The sequence below is a fragment of the Capricornis sumatraensis genome, chromosome 7, assembly GCF_032405125.1.
Source record: "Capricornis sumatraensis isolate serow.1 chromosome 7, serow.2, whole genome shotgun sequence".
NCBI classification, from domain to species: Eukaryota; Metazoa; Chordata; class Mammalia; order Artiodactyla; family Bovidae; genus Capricornis; species Capricornis sumatraensis.
Genome location: NC_091075.1, coordinates 105,531,732 through 105,550,776, shown reverse-complemented (window position 1 = coordinate 105,550,776; position 19,045 = coordinate 105,531,732). Strand labels below are relative to the sequence as shown.

General features: G+C 50.7%; 1 protein-coding gene across 1 annotated transcript in view; it reads right to left on the bottom strand.

Annotated features, from left to right (window-relative positions):
* Positions 1–3,459: 3,459 nt before the first annotated feature.
* JAKMIP1 (janus kinase and microtubule interacting protein 1) overlaps positions 3,460–19,045 on the bottom strand; it is a 73,070-nt gene continuing 57,484 nt past the window's right edge. The window contains exons 16-20 of the mRNA XM_068975754.1: positions 18,598–18,666; positions 17,153–17,230; positions 13,542–13,745; positions 6,755–6,820; positions 3,460–3,510 (exon numbers count right to left, since the gene is read on the bottom strand). Coding sequence (XP_068831855.1) covers positions 3,460–3,510; positions 6,755–6,820; positions 13,542–13,745; positions 17,153–17,230; positions 18,598–18,666 — 468 coding nt within the window. The remainder of the gene's footprint in view (positions 3,511–6,754; positions 6,821–13,541; positions 13,746–17,152; positions 17,231–18,597; positions 18,667–19,045) is intronic.

Below are 19,045 nucleotides of genomic sequence, written 5' to 3'. Positions count from 1 at the left end.
ACACCTGGCTGTCTAAGTCTCACTCCCTTGCACCTGGACTTTTTCCTGGGGGCAAAGAAAATGGCCCCTGGTCCCCTGTGGGCCTTAAGGTCTCCTTTGAGGACAACTCCCACAAGGGTGTCTTCAAAGCTGTCTGCTACAGCTCCTTCCAGTGTCTAAGAGTCTTTGGGTCTGTCTAGTTGTACCCAAAGAAAACCTTTTGTGAGGTGCTGTGTGGGAATATCACCCCCATTCCACAGATAGAAAAAATTAAGACTGAGGGGCAAGTATTTTGCCAAATGTCCACTGCAGGGGAGTGGCAGGTCTGGGAGTGGACCCGGATGGGCCTGACATCAAAGCCACCATCGTTCGTATCCTCTTGTCTGAGTGGGAGAGCTGAGTAGACAGAAGTGTGGGGCAGGAGGACAGAAGACCCCACACTCCTGCAGCAGGGAGGTGATAGGTGCTCTGTGCTGTGGGTCCAGCTTCCCAGGGACCCTGCACGCCTCCCGGACTTGAGCTGCTAAGTTAGCAAAGCAAGGCTTCTCTGTGCTTCTTTGGCTCCAGAGAAAGCAGGTGTGCTTTTTCATTTTTGTTCCTTGTGTGGTTCTACATTCCCATTGCTACCTGGAGTGCTCAGATGCCTGCTTTTTCCAAGCAGAGACATCAGTTCATTTGCTTTTGGATGTCAGATGCTGGAAAGTCATGGGGCTGGTGTGGTGGTGCTTTGGGTTTAGATTTCAAAAGAGGAATGGTCACTTCTCAGCTGTCTTGGGTGTCTGTTTGCTTAGAGCCCCCTAATCCTTTGGTTTTGTTTGAACATCCCTCTCTGTCCGGCTGGATGCCCCTCTGTACTGAGATCCATGTTCTCCATCCTTGGGTCTGTCCTTCTGAGAACTTTCAGCTCTTTTCTTAGATTCTCCTTCCCTCCTCAATTCCTCCAGTGGCCTGAATTTTGGTCATTTAAGTTTTCTCCAAAGGTTATTCTCACTGGAAATTACAGGATTGCAGTTGTAGTCCAACAAACACAGAATAGTGAATCTTTCCATCCTTGGGATCAAACCATCCTTGCCTTCAGGTGCTTCTTTCAATAAGACACAGCTATCCTCTCCTTCACAGCCATTACCTTCTATTTCACTTTATCTATTTTGATTCCAAAAGTTTTCCTTCCAAGAGTTTGGGAGGGGGCAGTCATATGAGCAGGTGTCTTCTCCTGGAGACGCTTCCGCACCCACCCACTCACTGCAACAACATCCAAAAGGGACTTCTCTTCTCTGGGATTCCCTCCTAGACTTGGCTCCCACTAGCTGGTGTCCTGCCCTCCTGAGCTGCCCCACTCCATCTGTTCTCCTGAGAGGCTTGATGCAGAGGTGGGTCTCCTGAAATCAGGAAGGGCTGCCTCCTTCTCTCTGGTTGTAAGAGAGCAGACTTGGTCTCAGACCATGGCAGAAGGAGCCTCAGTCCTCACAGGCTCTCCACGGAATCACTTCATAACACAGCACTTCTTCCTTGCCAACCCCTTGCAAATGACAACCCAGGTGCGAGACAGCCCAAGGGTGGTCTGGGTGGGGGCTCTTTCCACCTCTCAGTCCTTGTTCCACCATGACCCCAAGTGCAGTCAGGCTCTGAAACTTTCACTGTGTTATACCCACAAGAGTGATGGAGCCTGTGGCTTCCCCCTTGTAAATCTGAGGTCCTGGAATCCACCATCCCCAGTGGGTGAGGCTCCAGCTGTCTCTCTCTGGCCTTCAGCTGCTGAATCCAGCTGCACATGGACCTGGAGGGCTTTGGTGAACGGGTCTTGACTTTGCATTCAGATCACAGGGACATTTTCGAGTCACTCTGGCTGACAGACTCTGGGATGCACAGGACACAGCTCATGGAGACATATGTATACAGTCAGTGTCTAGCCGGACACATACACCACGGCTGGGGAGGCATGCCGTGTGGGGACAAGGACGCGGGTCTGTCCCGAGACAGTGCAGCGGCTCTCCAATCAAACAGTTTCTAGTAATTGCACTTAGTTTCCTGGTATTCGGGTCTCTGCCCTTCGGGCTCTTGAAGGTGCCACAGCAGGGACTCAGATGTGGCCCTGAGCTTGACAAATTCCCCTTGGTCCCTGCAGACCTCCTACAGCCGACCCACCCAGGACCTAGCCGTAGATCCTAAATGCCTCCCCTTTGGACTGTCATCAAGTATCCACAAATTCTGGTTTCAGTCTCTGGGCTTGGAATAACTTGTTTTGCTGTCAAATTTTGGTTTGAGTGGGGTCGGGGTTGCCATAGGACTCAGTTTATTCCATAAGCTTTTTTTCTATCCTGGAAAATTAAAAAATAATTGGAAATGACACAAGAACCCAGGGTTAGGATGGCTAGAGAAGTCCCTGCTTATCTGCCCTCACCTTTCCCCACCATTGTCCCGAACCTTCCAGCCGAGCCCCCTGAGGGACTTTCCCCAACAATCCAGGAAAAGAGGAAATGGGGTTCAGATAGCCTGTCCTCCTGCACCCACCCCAACCTATTATAGTGACCCCCACTCTGGTCTGATGAGACCTGGGGTCTTTCTTTTACTTGCCACACAAGCACTGAATGAACATCAACCACATACCAAGTGCTGTCCTAGGACTGGGCACAGAGGACCCGAGGAAAAGTCCTCAGGTGCAAGGGTTGGGCATTGGGCAGGGACACAGTGTCTGAGCTCAGTCTGGGGGTCCAGACAGCTGGTGGGCTGTGGGCATCCCTGGAGCTAACAAGGCCTTCACCTGGGCTGGACTCAGGGGGCAGAACTCTAGATTCTAGGGGCCTTGGCAGTCCCTAGTCCATGGTGGGCACTCAGAACAGGGAGAAAGGGGGTAGGCCTGGGTGCCAAAGCAGGAACTCAGTGTGAGACAGGCAGGGTCCAATGATTAGAGAAGGACCAGCTGCTGGGATGGCATCAAAACCAGATCTGCAGTCAAGGGCAGGGCAGGGGGAGAGGCAAGGGGCTTGGGATCTTTACACAGGCTTCCTGGGCATTTTGCCTGCAGGCCATGGACTCCTGCAGACCCCTGACCCCAGAAGCCAACTCTTTGGTGAATTTACTGGCCCATGGGAAATAGAGAGCCTACAGTGGACCATACGGTGAATTTATTGGTTCACGGGCAATAGAGAGAACCAAAAACCAAAGCCAAAACAGAGAGGACCTTTGGACAAAACCGTAACCATCTTTTCAAGATGAAATAACAATAAGGTGACAACCAGGTTTCCACTGTCCAACCTTATTCACTGAGAACTCCCCAATCTCCCTCCCAGGGGTAGAACATGCCAGCAGCCCCTGGATGCCTCTAGCCCAGTGGGCCTGACATTGAGCAATCTATCACAAGGCCACCTTCCACGTCACCTAAAGGAATGTTATGGTCAGAGTTGGGAAGAAATCTCCTTTTTAGAAAACATGAGTGAAAATGAAAGGATACCAACCCGAGTTCTTGGCTCACTGAAGTCATCAAGGCCACAGAATGAATGCTAGTGAGAAAAACAAAAAAAGGAACAAAAACTATAAAATAAGACCAAAAGAAAATGAGGAGGGGGGAAGAAAAGAAAGAAAGATGTAAGATATGTAGTATGGAACTCAATGACAGCATTTCACAAGAACCAGGGCCCTGGGGTTGGGTTTGGAAAGAGACCCAGGAAGTCAGTGGGCTTTAGAAGCTGATACCGCCTGAGAAACCCATTCTGTGGGATTCCTTGCCCAGGGTGAGTTATCCCCACACAGTCCGCAAACATCTGGCTAATACAGACGGGGGAGATGTACACCGTAGTCAAAGTGTTAGTTGCTCAGTCATGTCTGACTCTTTGTGACCCCATGGACTGTGTAGCTTGCCAGGCTCCTCTGTCTATGGGACTCTCCAGACAAGAATAAGGGAGTGGACTGACATTCCCAGACCAGGAATTTTTGGTGCTGGGGTGTGACTTTCTTGAAGAATGTGGCAGGATAGTATATATCCAGGAAGAACCCTCTGATGGTCCTGGTTGATGGTCTCACCAAAGGCGGGGCATGACATGCATACAAAGATAAGGAAGACTCCACCCAGGTCCCAGGTCACCCGGTCCCACCAGAAGACAAACAGAACCCCTCCCCCTCCCCCAGCCCTGCCAGGGCCCACTCTTCCAAGAGATTCATTGTTTAAAATCTTTTATGTCATTGGTTTTTCTGCTTTAAAAAGAAAAAAAAAATCAGCAAAAAAAAAAAAAAGTGGCCCTAAAGGAGTGAAAAATTGTACAGATCAGTTTGAAAATAGAGATCTTCCTTAGCTTATTTACAACTTGATTTATTCAAAAAGAACTGCTGGTGATTCTTTTTGGAGATTAGGTTAGGAGAAACATGTCTGAATATTATCTGAGGTGTTTGAAAATAATTCATTGGTTTTTTCCCCCAAATCTCAAGGTAATAGCTCCCCTAAATTGTCACTGAAAAAATGAACATCCAGACAGCCAACAAATTTTAAACACATTTTAGGATCACTGGAAGTTAAAGCTAGAAGGAACATTTAGAATCATCTAGCTCTTGATTTTCTACATGGGGAAACTGAGACCTGAGGATGGCGAGGTCCTTGCCGAGACCACCCTGTGGCATGTGGTGGGGAAAGAGTTCCTGACCTCTGACCAAGGTGGCTGGAGTTATTTTTCCACCAGCCCAGGCCAATAGTGTCCATGGGGAAATCCTTGAGGTATCCTTGAGACCCCCTGGGCTGCTCCAGTCCATGGGGTCACAAAGAGTCCGACAGACTGAGCAGCTAATACTTTCATTTCAACTTATTGTTAGGGCTTCCCAGGAGGCACTAGTGGAAAAGAATCTGCCTGCAATCCAGGAGATTCTGGTTCAATCCCTGGGTTGGGAAGATACCTGGAGATGGGAATGTCAGCTCATTCCAGTATTCTTGCCTGGAAAATCCCATGGACAGAGGAGCCTGGTGGGCTACAGTCCATGGGGTCACAAAGAGTCCGACACGACTGAGCAACTAACGCTTTTGCGTTTACTGGCTGCTCAAAATAACCTCAGAAGTTCTGTACTGGGGAGGGGGGAGTGGTGAGCAGCTGTCTGATGGGGATTCTGCTGCTGCTAAGTTGCGTCAGTCGTGTCCGACCCTGTGCTACCCCCATGGACCGTAGCTGCCAGGCTCCTCTGTCCATGGGGATTCTCTCCTGGCAAGAATACCAGAGTGGGTTGCCATGCCCTCCTCCAGGGAATCTTCCTGACCCAGGGATCGAACTCGAGTCTCCTGCATTGCAGGCAGATTCTTTACAGCTGAGCCACCAGGGAAGCCCGATGGGGACTCTAGGGGTCTCCTTAAACCAAATTCCTACGGGGTTTCCAGGGCACGCAGGAGAACCGGCCCAGATCCTCCAGCCATTACCCTCTGCTGCCCCCGTGAGGACACTGCCGGTTGTGCAGGCTGGGAGGCCCTGGGGTTCCAGGTATAGGAGGGAAGACGCTAGGAAGGTGAGTTAATCTGTGTAAAAGCTGACTTTTAGGAGAGAAAGCTGGTGTAGCATCTGAAGAGCTGCTATATCTCTTTGGGCCATTGTGTTTGATTCCCTCTAGAAAGAGTGGGCTGTCGTCCCATTTGCAGACAGCCCTGAATCTGCCCTCTGGTGGCTTTTGTGACTTTGGCCCTTCTCTGTCCATGGAATGAGTCAGCTTCCTCTCTCCAAAGATCAGCCTCAGACACCTGAAGCCCAGAAATATCCTTTCTCCATCTTCTTTTCCAGGGTGGCAGCATATCATCCCTCAAGCTTTTCTGGCGCATGCTGTCCCCAACAGACACCCCCCGCCCCAAGTTGGGGTCAGAGTCCATCACCTACTCCCAAACACGAGCTTACCTCTACAACATAAAATGTGCAATTGTGGGTTTTCTGTGTGAGTGTGTTTGTGTGTGTGTGTTAGTCCATCAGTCATATCCAACTCTTTGTGACCCCATGGACTATAGCCTGCCAGGCTCTCTGTCCATGGAATTTCCCAGGCAAGAATACTGGAGTGGGTAGCCATTCCCCTCTCCAGGGGATCTTCCTGATAACTCAGGGATCAAACACAGGTCTCCCATATGGCAGGCAGATTCTTTACTGTCTAAGCCATCAGGGAAGTCTGGGTTTTCTACTCATCTATTACTCATCCTGCAAACATTTGATGATGCCCTATTTCATGGCAAGAACTGTCTTGGATAAAGAGGTAAATAAAAGCTGGTCCCTGAACTCAAGGAAGTCCCGGCCACTGGGCAGATGAATAGGACGTGGTAAGTGCCCTGACAAAGATGCCACGTATATGGACTCATTCAACCGTCTGGACCAGCAGTATGTGGCAGGGGCACTGGTGGGGTGACTGTGGAGACCCGGGTTATCCCAGCTGTGGGACTGTGGACAAGTGTTTGAATCTTTCTCAGGCTCAGTGTCCTCACCCGTAAAGTGGTGACAACCATAGGGGCCAGTGGCACTGGGCATCAGCCTCACTTCCTGCTGGAAGGAAGAGACTTCCCTGAAGGGAAGAACACTCATTGGTTCTAGGCATAAATGTCATTTAAGGAGAATGAGTCCATGAAGAAAGTGACCTCCCCCTTCCCAGTGAGGTAGTGTCAGAGGGGTTCAGACTTTCTTCCCTAGACAAGTACTTATTTCTTGGACTGCCAGTATGGGGGACACGGGCAGAGAAGAGAGGGCTGAAGACAGAGCCTGTTCTTCAGAATATTCCACGTGAGCGGTTCATGGAAGGAAGCCCGGGGTTGGTGCGAGCTCACACCACCTACCTTTTCCTCCAGTTCTTTCAGGTGTCGCTTCTGGATCTCCAGCTTATCCTCCAGTTCTCGCACTCTCTGCAACACATTAAGTTCTGGATCAGAAAAAGTAAATTTCCAGGTTCAACTCTCACTCTTCATTGTTTGCCTAGTGTAGAGCGTAAGCAGCGACTCGTTGGAAATGAGTCGGGAATGATTGAAGGCAAAAGGAGAAGAGGGCAGCAGAGGGTGAGATGGTTAGTTAGTATCACTGACTCAATGGACATGAGTTTGAGCAAACTCTGGGAGATAGTGGAGGACAGGAAAGCCAGGCATGCTGCAGTCCATGGGGTCAAAAAGAGTCAGACACAACTTAGCAACTGAACAACAACAATAAGCTGCTTAATATACAAACAGTAAGTGGGCAACTTGACTAACTTTTATATGTTGAACAGCCTTGTCTCTCCACCTCCTGAATCAAGACTGAGGACCTCTTCAGCACTCAGGAGGCTCCCTGGCCGCCAAGTGACTCTATTCTGACCTCTCACTAAAAGTAGATTTTTGCCTGTTCTTGAAATGCATGGAAACAGACTGCACTCTTAGGGCAGGATCTTTTGAAAACATAAACATCAAGATCAGACCAAGACGCGGAGGTGCCTTTTGGGCAGGTCAATAAAGCTCATGGATTTGAAGCAGCACCAAATGACATGTCCGAGATTTATTTAGCTGGAGCCTGGGAGCAGGGGCAGAGGAGATGAGTGTTGATGGGGGGCATGGCTGCAGCATCCACCCAGGTTCTTAGGTTTAAGGATGACAAACTGTCCCCATGAGCCTGGGCCACTCCTGGTTTTAGCACTGAATGTCCAGAGTCTTGAGAAACTCATCAGTCCTGAGCCAACGGGGAAAGATGGCCACCTGCCTGGCTCTGCTCCCTGGGGTGCACACCCACCAGTGCTCAGCAATTTATCAATCTGTTTCTTCCAGGTCCACGCAGCATCTCACCAGGAGGTCTGGCAGGTATGACCTTTTCCAGTTTGTCATGTGTCCAATAGGGTTTCATCACCCAATAGGGTTGATAGGCCAGGATAGCTACTAGCCTCACCAGTCCTGAATGCAGACGGACACCTCACTCCTTGGGAGAAGGCTGTCGGACTGAAGGCCAGGCAATTCACATCAGCCTGAATTAAGCATGTAGACCCATCCTCAAACCTGGAGAAACCTTCTGCCCAGATTCCTAGAGTCAGATCAGCATCACCTGGAGGCCCTGTGGATCCCAGGGGCCCTGCCCCAGAGTTGCTGACTCATCAGTTTCAGGGTGGGGCCTGAGAAGCTGTGTTTCCCCACAGATTCCTAGGTGATGGGAATGCTGCTGGTCTGGGGATCCAACTCTGAGAATCACCACTGTGGGCACATGTGCCCACTCAGCAGGTTTGGCTCAATAGGCCCTGTGCCCACTCAGCAGGAATGGCTCAATAGGCCTGGGGCCTTGAGGGGTTTGTGGTCCATCAGGTTCAGCCAATGGAATTATGCAAATACATGGATGATGCCCTGGATAAATACAGACGTCACAGAGAAAGTCAAGTGGGGTAGGGAAAGGGAAGGGGTGTTATTTACATGGGGTCTCAGGGAAGGTCAAGCTTGAAGGGGTGTTATTTACATGGGGTCTCAGGGAAGGTCAAGCTTGAGCAGAGAGGTGAGGGGGGTAAGGAACTGAGGTGTGGGCTGGGGGGCCCTGAGGAGGCACAGAACCCAGCCCACGGTGGTTTTCCAGATGCAGGAAAGGGGAAGGAATCCAGGCAGAAGGAATGACATGTGTGTGCAAGGAGCTGGCGGTGCCAGGGGGCAGAGGGTCTGAATGTTCCAGTGAAAAGCTTTCCGGTGAGGAGCTTGCAGATTTAGGGGTGTCATGGGGAGTCTGTGAAGGGTTTTAAGTAGGGAAATGATGAGATTTTGATTTTGGAAAGATCACACTGGCAGCAAAATAGAGTGAACTGATAAAAAAAGAAAGTGAAAGTCACTCAGTCATCTCAACTCTGCGACCCCATGGACTATACAGTCCATGGAATTCTCCAGGCCAGAATACTAGAGTGGGTAGCCTTTCCCTTCTCCGGGGGATCTTCCCAACCCAGGGATCAAACCCAGGTGTCCTGCATTGCAGGTGGATTCTTTACCAGCTGAGCCACAAGGGAGGCCCGGATTGATAAGGAAAAGACACACAAAAAACCTTCCCTTAGATATGTGACCTTGGGCAAGTAATTCAGCCTCTCTGGCCTTGGTTTCCTTATCTGTAAATTGGGAGTAATAGTGTTGCCCACATTTGAGGATTTAGCAAATGCATCTGCAAAATGCTTAGAGTAAAGTTGGCAGAGTATGTGTTCTATAAAGGAGACCGGATATGTTTCTAACCTTCTTTCACCTGAGGGAGACAGTGACCGCTCCTCAGAGATTCCCTTGCAAGGCGGGGATGGTCTAAAAATGAGCACAAACTCAACTAGACTCTGGTTTGGATTCCGGGCCCCAAATTTATCAGCTGGTGGACTTTGGGGTGTCATGTCATCAATTAATCTCTCTGTGGAATCCCTCTTCTGTAATAACTGCACGGTGACCCTGTGACTCTGGGGGTGAAATGGGCACCCAGGGAACAGTGCCTTGGAAATCACAGTGCCACATGGAGGGGGGACAACCTCTTATAGTTTTCGAAGGATTTGCAAAAATGGCCCAGGAACAACTTCTGGGCTTTGAAAATCAGTCTGAGTTCCTTTGTATCATTTTTTTAGATCCCACATATAAGTGATGTCATGTGGCATTTGTCTTTCTCTGTCTGAGTTACTTCAGACAGACAGCTATTACTTCTGTATAATAATCTCTAGGTCCATCCATGCTGCTGCAAATGGCATTATTTCATTCTTTTAATGGCTGAGTAATATCCCATTATATGTATGGACCACATCTTCTTTATCCATTCCTCTGCTGATGGACACTTAGGTTGCCCCCATGTCCTGGCTATTGTAAACAGTGCTGCCATGAACACTGGGGTGCGTGTATCTTTCCAAAGTATGGTTTTCTATGGATATATGTCCAGAATTGGAATTGCTGGGTCACATGGTAATTCTATGTATAGTTTTTGAAGGAACTTGCATACTGTTGTCCATAGTGGCTGTACAATTTACATTCCCACCAACAGTGTAGGAGGGTTCCCTTTTCTCCATATTCTCCCCAGATTTATTATAGAGTTTTTGACAATGGCCATTCTGACAAGTGTGAGGTGATACCTCATTGTAATTCTGATTTGCATTTCTCTAACCATTAGTGATGCTGAGCATCTTTTCATGTGCTCTTTTGCCATCTGTATGTCTTCTTTGGAGAAATGTCTATTTAATCATCTGTCCATTTTTTGAACTTACTTACAAAACAGAAACAGACTCACAGACTTTGAAAACAAACTTATAGTTACCAAAGGGAAAAATTGGGGTGGGAGGGATAAATGAGGAGTTTGAGATTAACATATGCATATGAAATATATTATCAACAAAGACCTACTGTATAGCACAGGGAACTCTACTCAACATTATGTAATAACTTATGTAATAAAATAATCTGAAAAAAGTGGATATATGTATATGTAAAACCGAATCACTTTGCTGTACTTCTGAAACTAATACAACAATATAAACCAACTATACCCCTCAGTAGTCATGTACGGATGTGAGAGTTGGACTATAAAGAAAGCTGAGCGCTGAAGAATTGATGCTTTTGAACTGTGGTGTTGGAGAAGACTCTTGAGAGTCCCTTGGACTGCAAGGAAATCCAACCAGTCCATCCTAAAGGTGATTAGTTCTGGGTGTTCATTGGAGGGACTGATGTTGAAGCTGAAGCTTCAATACTTTGGCCACCTGATGCAGAGAGCTGACTCATTTGAAAAGACCCTGATTCTGGGAAAGATTGAGGGCAGGAGGAGAAGGGGATGACAGAGGATGAGATGGTTGGATGGCATCACCAATACAATGGACATGGGTTTGGGTGGACTCCGTGAGTTGGTGATGGATAGGGAGGCCTGGCGTGCTGTGGTTCCTGGGGTCGCAAAGAGTCAGACACGACTGAGCAACTGAACTGAACTGAATACCCACAATATAAAGTAAAAATTAAAAAAAAAAAGATTAAGTGAAAAAAATTATCTTTATCTAAAAAGAAGTCAGCCTGAGAAGCTGAATCTCATTCTAGTCTTTCATGACTTTTTAAAAAAAACAACCAGGGTCGGCCTCTCACCTGGTTATGGGAGGCTGGAAGGGGCAAGAGTTTTGCCATCTAAGGACATGGATTTACATCCCAGCTCTGCCACTTCCTGGCTGTGTGACTTTGGGCAAGTTGCTTACCCTCTCTGAGCCTCACTCACTTCACCTGTGAAACTGTATCAACGGCCCCCACTCAGAGGGCTGGTGTGACCCTCAATGAACCAACATTTATGGAGCCTCCTCTAAGTGCCAGCACTGGTCTGTCTCCCCTCTCTGGAATATAAGCCTCAAGAGGGCAAGTGCTGTGTCCCCAGTCCCGAGAACAATGCATGGTAAGCAGATGTCAGAAAAGTAACAAATGGAAACAGTGACGTGGAGCAGGAAAAGCTGGTGAGAGGCAGTCGACGCATTTGTAGAGGTGAGCATGGGGCCCAGGGGTGTCAGGAGGTGAGGTTACGCAACCCAGGCTTCATCCTCTGGGCACTGAGGAACCAGGGTGGGTCTTTGGGCAAGGGTGGTACTGCACTGTGTTAGGAAGCCTTCTAGGGTGCAGTGGACAGAGGTTGTGGGGCTGGGGAGGGACAGGACAAAGCAAGTTGGCATGAGTGGATTAACTCCGATCTTCACTACAGCGGAACCTGGTGCAAATGGGCCAAATGCGTCTGTTGGGAAAGGGGCCACGTGCTGATTGATTTTTCGCCCTCTGCATCCACTTTTCCCCTTAGTTAACAGCGCTTGAAAAATAAAACATCCACAGGAGTCACACTGGTGATGTCACTGAATCCCATGGGCTAGATGCAGGCAAGACGGACCGGTGCAGCCCACGGCAAACTGGGACGTGTCCTTCTGGTCACACCAGGCATCCGGTGCCCCAGGCTGGGTCAGATACGGCCGAGTGCTGCCAGAGCCCCTGACGGTGCTGTGCTGTGCTGTGCTATGTTGTGTCGTGTGTTATATGTGCTATGTTGTGTCGAGCGCTGAAAGTTGTCTGTTGTATGTGTTGTGTGTGCTGCAGACATCGGACTGGCTCGGGGCCACGCCCATCAGAGGCAGGTCTCTCAGGAGCCACGCCCATCAGAGCCGGCTAGCTCAGTAGCTGGCGAGCAGATCACAGCAGCACAGGAGCCCAGCGGCTCCTGCAGGGGCTGCCAGGAGTCCCTTTGCCCAAATCAAGAATGGAATGAAGAGCTCGCGTTCATACCTCCAGTTACCCTTTCCCCTTTGGTCACAGCCCTTTCACTCCTCAACCAAATGCAGTCAGCTGTGCCTGCCCCGCCCTTTTCGCACTCAACGGGAATCCTCGCTTCTTACTGCCTGGGACAGAAGGCACTTCTCCACCGGCTCCTTCCAATTCTCTGTCTCCCCCTCCTTCGGTGCTATTGACTCCCACTGGTTATCTAGATCCTTCCTCACTGGCAAGATTCCTTATGAGCTGTAGGGCCTTCAGGCACATGAGTTAACCTTCCTGAGTCTCGGCTTTCGGCTTTCGCATCAGGGAAACGGAGGTAATCGTCCCACCCGCAGGAGTGCCGTGGGGTAAGAGATCTAAAGCAGTGAGCCTCCAAGGACGGCCAGACCCTGGGGCCGCCTCAGCTCCAGCAGCACGACGGGTCCTGGGAATCAGGCCCCCGTGTGCTCAGCAGCACAAGAAGCTCACACAGGACGCCGCACACACTTGGGAATACATTCGGTGTTCAGAGGTAACAAGTGATACAGCTTCCAGGTCCAGTCCTCCAAGCAGTCGTCATCACAAAATACAGCCCTAAAGTAAACAGGCCCGCCGGCGCCCCTGGTTACAAGAACCTGAGTTTAAACAGAAGACAGATGCTGGAGGAAGTGGGGACGCCTCGCTTTGGTTTGCGTTACCATTTGGCAGGGTGGGGACCTTGTTCAAATGTATGATTAGAAACAGTGGGCTGTATAGTGTGCCCGTGAGCAACCCCCCCCAATCACTGAGAGTTCACCGGGTTATGAGGGCGCCCACGGGAAGACACCCCCACTTCACGGAAACCTGCTTTACGGCTAGCTCTCCAGCGAACGGGCCCTCAGAGGAGTCAGTGTGCCGACAGGGGACAGGAGGGCTGGAGAAGTGGGGACGGTGGACAGTGGTGCCCGGCGGGACGCCTGCTCCTACCTGCCGGCCCCCGCCCCTACCTGCCTGCCCCCGCCCCTACCTGTCTGCCCCTCCCCCTACCTGCTAGGTCCCTCCCCTTACATGGCCATCCCCACCCCTACCTGCTGGACCCCTCCCCCTACCAACTGACCCCTCTCCCTACCTGCTGGGCCCCTCCCGCTACCTGCCTGCCCCCGCCCCTACCTGCCTGCCCCTCCCCTCTCCCTACCTGCTGGGCCCCTCTCCCTACTGCCCCGCCCCACCACCTGCTGGCCCCTCCCCCTACCTGACTGTGCTTTCCCCTACCTGTTGGCCCGTCTCCCTACCAACTGGGCCTTCCCCTCCCTGCCTGTCTTTTGCCTTACCTGTCGGCCCCTCCCCCATCTGCTGGGCCCCTCCCCCTACCAGTCCCTCCCCCACTTGCCTGCCCCACCCCTACCAGCTAGGCCCCTCTCCCTGGCGGCCCCTCCCCTACCTGCTGGGCCTGCTGCAGCAGCTCCATGCGCTCCCGCAGGATCTGACTGTCGAACTCCCGGCTCTGCCGCAGGATCTGCCGGCGCAGCTTCTCCACGGCGGCCTGCAGGTCCTCCCGCTGGCCCTCGCTCAGCGCCTCGCTGGCCCTCCGCCCCGGCTCCTGTTGCAGCGCATCGTACAGCGTGGCCTCCAGCTCCTGGATTTTCTGAGCGACCCACATGACACAGACAGTGGGAGGTCACAAGGTGAGGGGGACAGGAAACCCCAGGACCCTGCAGCTGAGCGAGGCTGAGCTGGGGGATCTTGGGCGGGGTGGGGAGGCAGGCAGGCGGGCGGAGCAGTGTGGGGTGGGGTGAGGGAGCCCCTTCCAGCCCCCTGCACAGTTTTGAGAACATGTCTTACTCTATTCAATCAAGATGTTCTGCTCTCTACAGATAAAGAAAAAATAGTCATAACCTCTCCTTAAAATATCTGATTCAAAGAGAGGTTTGATTGGACTCATCTTTATTTTTATCCTTGGCTTCCAATTTACTGTCTCCAGCTTGGGAAACAAATCTCTTTTATCTGGAGTAGCGTGGGAAAATGAGTTCCAAATTGCAGGCACTTGTCGTTCAGCTGGCTCATTAGAAAAGCGATTTCAACTCCAAGCAACTGGGGGCAATGTCCTCATTGCTCCCTCCTCCCCGCAAAAAGCAAGACTCCCTTGGTTAGCAAAGCACATGAGAGATTAGTAGCCAATGGAGGAGATCTTTGTGAAAGCTTGGAGTTTTCATCCTGAGAGGATGTTATTTCAACTTCACGGTGAGACACTTGAATACAGTTACCTTATAGGAATATCTAGGGATGAAAGAGAGAAAGAAGTATTTCCTTCTCTTTTTCCCTAAATCCCCACCTGAATCCCTTGCTAGGAGCAGCTCCTTCTTTTCCCAAGATGCTACCGACCAACAACCAGTTTTAATGGAAACTGCCAGGAAGAGGCAGGAGGTGGTATGAAGTAGAGGGTCAACACAGGTAGCCCTCTGTGCCTGTGGCCATTTGCTCCTGTAGTCTCCCCCATTTCAGCACAGCTGTGCCAACTCTGCAAGGGAATTCCAGGCCCACCAGACCAATTTTAGCCAATAGGCATTGGCTTCCTCTCTCCCAATTCCAGCGATCACCCCAGGAAACTAGAAGGTGGGAATGTGTCCACTGACACAGCTAAGGGGTCCCCATGGAGTGGGAGCTTGCCTGTGTCTGTTGGCTGCCCCCCTTCAGCAGCTGAACTCCTAGGAGGCCCCCAAGTGGCCAGTTTCCAGCCAGGATCTCACCATCCAATTCCAGAAGCTCTACTGTGGCCCTGTGCCATCTCACTCTGCACGATGACAAAGGAACACAGGTGTGCATCTGGCACCTGCTGTCCTCGCTTCTGCCTGGGCACATGGCACTGCCACCCTCGGGAGCATTTTACTTCCCTGACTCTTCAGGTCAGCCTCACACTGATCACAGCTCCAACCTCAACATGTGCCTGAAATCCCACTTGAGGATCTGGAATAGTCTTTTTCCTTTTTTTTTTTTTTTTTTTTTGACGTGGATCATTTTTAAAATCTTTATTGAATTTGTTACAATTTTGCCCCTGTGGTTTATTCTGATTTTCTGGCCTTGAGGCATATGGGATCTTAGCCCTCTGACCAGGGATAGAACCCACACCCCCTATAGAACCCACACCCCCTGCATTAAAAGGCGAACTCTTAACCACTGGATCGTCAGAGAAGCTCCTGGAATGTTCTTTGGGTAAGAATGTTGCTTCTACCCAGCAACAGGATCAGCCTGCCCAGGGGTCTCCTCTACAGAACCAGGACTCAGGTTCTCAGGGTCCCCCAGGGCCTTTCTGCACACAGCACTTTGACAGCCAAGGGTAGACACCGAGTTTCCCAGAGTGTGCTGGGGAACACCAGCCTTGCAAGATGGCCCTTGAGAAGAGAGTCCGAGAACCTGTGAACTTGACATATGACTTCCTCTGTTCCTCTTGGAGTCTCAGCCCATTCTTAAGCATATTAAGGAGCCAGAGGTCAACAGAATTACTCTCCCTCTTTTTTTTTGGCCACAGGTTTCCATGTTATCCTCTGAAATAGTATTCCTTGGAACTTACTGGGGAAGCCCAAGGGAGGACAGAGATGGTGTATAATGCAGCAAGAAAGGGTATTTGCAAAAGGATGGAATCAAGATAGAATTGATAGAATCAAAGAAAACCCAAAAAAGTGAAAGAGAGGGGAAAAAGAATGAACATGTTCTCATTTTTCAGTTGCTCTGACCACCATTACAACATTGTATGCCCAGAAATGACAATCGAGAGGAAAACGCCTTGTCTTGATGAGGCTGAAACCTTCCGGACCTTCACCATCTGCAGCTCCCTGCCCTAGGGGTTCAAGCCTCCGGAGCCTGGACGTGAAGTGTCAAGGGGAGGCGGACCAGCCTTCACATCCAGAATGTCCTGCCTGTGCTACGCCCAGCCTCCTGCTCTCTGTATTTATGGAAGTGGGGATTGCAAGTTAATGTTTAGTTATTGATTCTGCGTTTGTTAGGTGGAAACCCTCTTTGTCAAAAGATTTAGCTACAAATGATCTAGGCAAAGTCTTGCTCCAGATGTTGCTACTCACTGCTTCTTCCTGAAAAAGCAGCCTTGAGCTCAGAGTTCTCTCTGATGTGGGGAACATTCAGGAAATGCCCCCTCAAAGTCATATGACCTATGAACCTGAACATGGTCCCTCCTTACACTCATCACCTGGAAGCCCACAACTGGTTCTGTGACCCAGGCTTGATGTTGCACAGAACCTCACGACAAATAATTCTTGTTCTGATGATCACCTGCCCTCCACTCACTGCTTTACCTGTGTTCTTTTTAAAAAAAAAATTTTTTTGCCATGCCATGCGGCATGTGGGATCTTAGTTCCCCAACCAGGGATCGAAACCCATGCCCCTGCAGTGCAAGCGTGAGTCTTAGCCACTGAACTGCCTGGGAAGTCCCACTTCTGTGTTCCTTTGTGACCGTTTCTTTTTGCTACTTATGGGAAAGCTTGCTCTGGGCTTTAAGCATGTAAATAAATATTAATAAAAATATAAATAAGCAGAAAGTTTCTTTTCCTTCATCTCAAATGGTTACTAGAACTGAGTGTGTGTGCTGAGTTGTTCAGTGGTGTCCAACTCTTTGCGACCCAGTGGACTGTAGCCTGCCAGGCTTCTCTGGCCATGGGGATTCTCCAGGCAGGAATACTGGAATGGGTTGCCATGCCCTCCTCCAGGGGATCCTCCTAACCCAGGAAGTGAACCCAGGTCTCGCACATTGCAGGCAGATTCTTAACTGGCTGAGCCACCAGAGAAGCCCAGAACTGAATAAGTATGCCCAGAGAAATTGATCAAGCTAAGTAAATATTTTGGAAAAATCATGACTGACTTGGAAAAAGTGACCATTTGTCTGTACAGTTGTTCAGGTTGAAACCAAAACGTGGAGGCGGCATTGGGATCTTGCCCACGAAGCATCACACGGACCCCACATTCACCATCAGCCCCCAAGGGAGAGCAGCCTGTAGTGCTGAGTCTAAAGAACCAGAACATCCAACCCACTTCCGGTCCTACCAGGTAAGCCTGGTCGAGGGCTTGCTTCCTATAATCCAGCTCCTCCTCCAGGTAGCCCTTCTGCCTGCTGAACAGATCCTGAAAAAGAGGAGGTGCCCAGGGTCAAGATCAGCACAAGGACTCATCACCAGGCAGCTCTTCAGAGCCAGCCTACTCACACTCGCTGGGGAGTGACAGTCCCACCGAGGTGGGGACCCATCAGGTGCTCGAGTGAGAAGGGGGGTCAGATCTGCCCTGGTCGCTTCTGTGTGAACCCCCAGCAGGAGCCTCCCAGGCCCAGGAACCCCCATCAAGCCTTTCCCCACACCCCCAGCTTCCTTCCTCTTGGGTGCCCGGGCTGGTTCCCAAACCCAGGTTGCAGGAATCCTTCTGAAGACCATTTCAGTAGTTCTCTGATATGGCTCTTTCTCCCCGCACCAGCAGCATCACCCATCTCCTGAGTACTCTCCCTGCTGGACATGTCCTCCTCACCCTCCATCACTCAGTCCCCCCAAGCATGAGTTCTCCAGAACCCCAATATCTTCCTGTTACTGACTGGAGGGTTTCAGGGTTAGAGCTCAGCTGCTGCAGCCACTTGGTTCTGTAGAGGAGGAAACAGAGGGCCAGAGAGGACCAGTGCCTTGTTCTAGATGCCACGGTTCACTGGTGATGGAGGTGGACTAGACGCCCAGGCCTGGGGATTCAGCTCAGGGCTCTTCCCATGCCACACACTGCTTCCAGGCCTCAGGCTCTTCCTTATTCCCCTCACTTCTACTTGGGGAAACTGGTCTTTGAAAGCTCAAGAACCATCTCTTCTGGCAGCCTTCTCCAACATCCCCAGACCGGGTATGACAGATCCTGCTCTATGCCCAGGGCCCCTGGTGAATAGCCACCATCACTGTTAATCAGGTGCCCACAGGTGCCAAGCACTGTGATAATGGGCTATGAGTCCAACATCGCTCATCCCTCCAGCTCACCGAGATGGAGATAGAAAACCCCATTAACCATAAGAAAAAGGAGGTCCAGGGTGTCTCTCCCAAACTCAAGTCCAGGAAGGGGCAAGTGAAGACGGGAGCCCCTTCTTTGTGTCTCCGGAGCCCCTGGTCCATCTGCTTCCATATCACTGACCTGCCTCTCCTAAGGCTCTCATGCTGCACCGTAGCTGTCCACTCCCATGCACATGTCCCCATGGGCTTTTGGGCTAGACCCTCAAGGCAGGGACCCTGCTATTCATTACTGAACCCCTAAAACTGTCATAGTTTCCAGGATCACAGAGGCTCCAAAAATATGTATCAAGTGAATAACTGAGTGAATAGATGATGACCACACCGGATAGGAATGAAAGCAAAAGCAAAATTCAGAAATGCATGCAAATCAACACAAAACACACGTAAATCCTTCCCGGGAAGCGAGTTATCTGCACTCTGTCAACCCCCTCCCTCCCAGGGTCGGGGCATGTCCTTTACCTTCTCCTTCTCCAAGTCTAGCATCTTCTGGGTCAGGGCCGCCTCCGTTCCCTCTATTTGCTTCAGCCACTGGAAAACAGCAGGGACAGAGAGCGCAGCTAGTCAGAACCAGTGCCCATCATCGGGCCGCCCTCCTCGAGGAGGCTCCTGGCCCAGAGGGGTCCCCCCACATGTCCCATGGTGGTCCTTGAAATGGAATTTCATAGTCTGCACAGATGTTTCAGCTTCAACAGATGTTTGCTCAGGAATCATGGGTACACGTGTGTGCATATGTACGTGAAGGTGGGTGTGAGGTGTGTGTCCAGGTGAGCCCGTGTGTAGAGGAGGTGGTGGGTATGCACGGTGGATCCGTGTGGAAGGCTGCGAGCATGTGCCCTGAGAGCCCCCCAGGTGGGCGGGCAAGCCTCCCTGGGTTCTTCCCTGCTGTGTACTGGTGGCTTCCCACCTG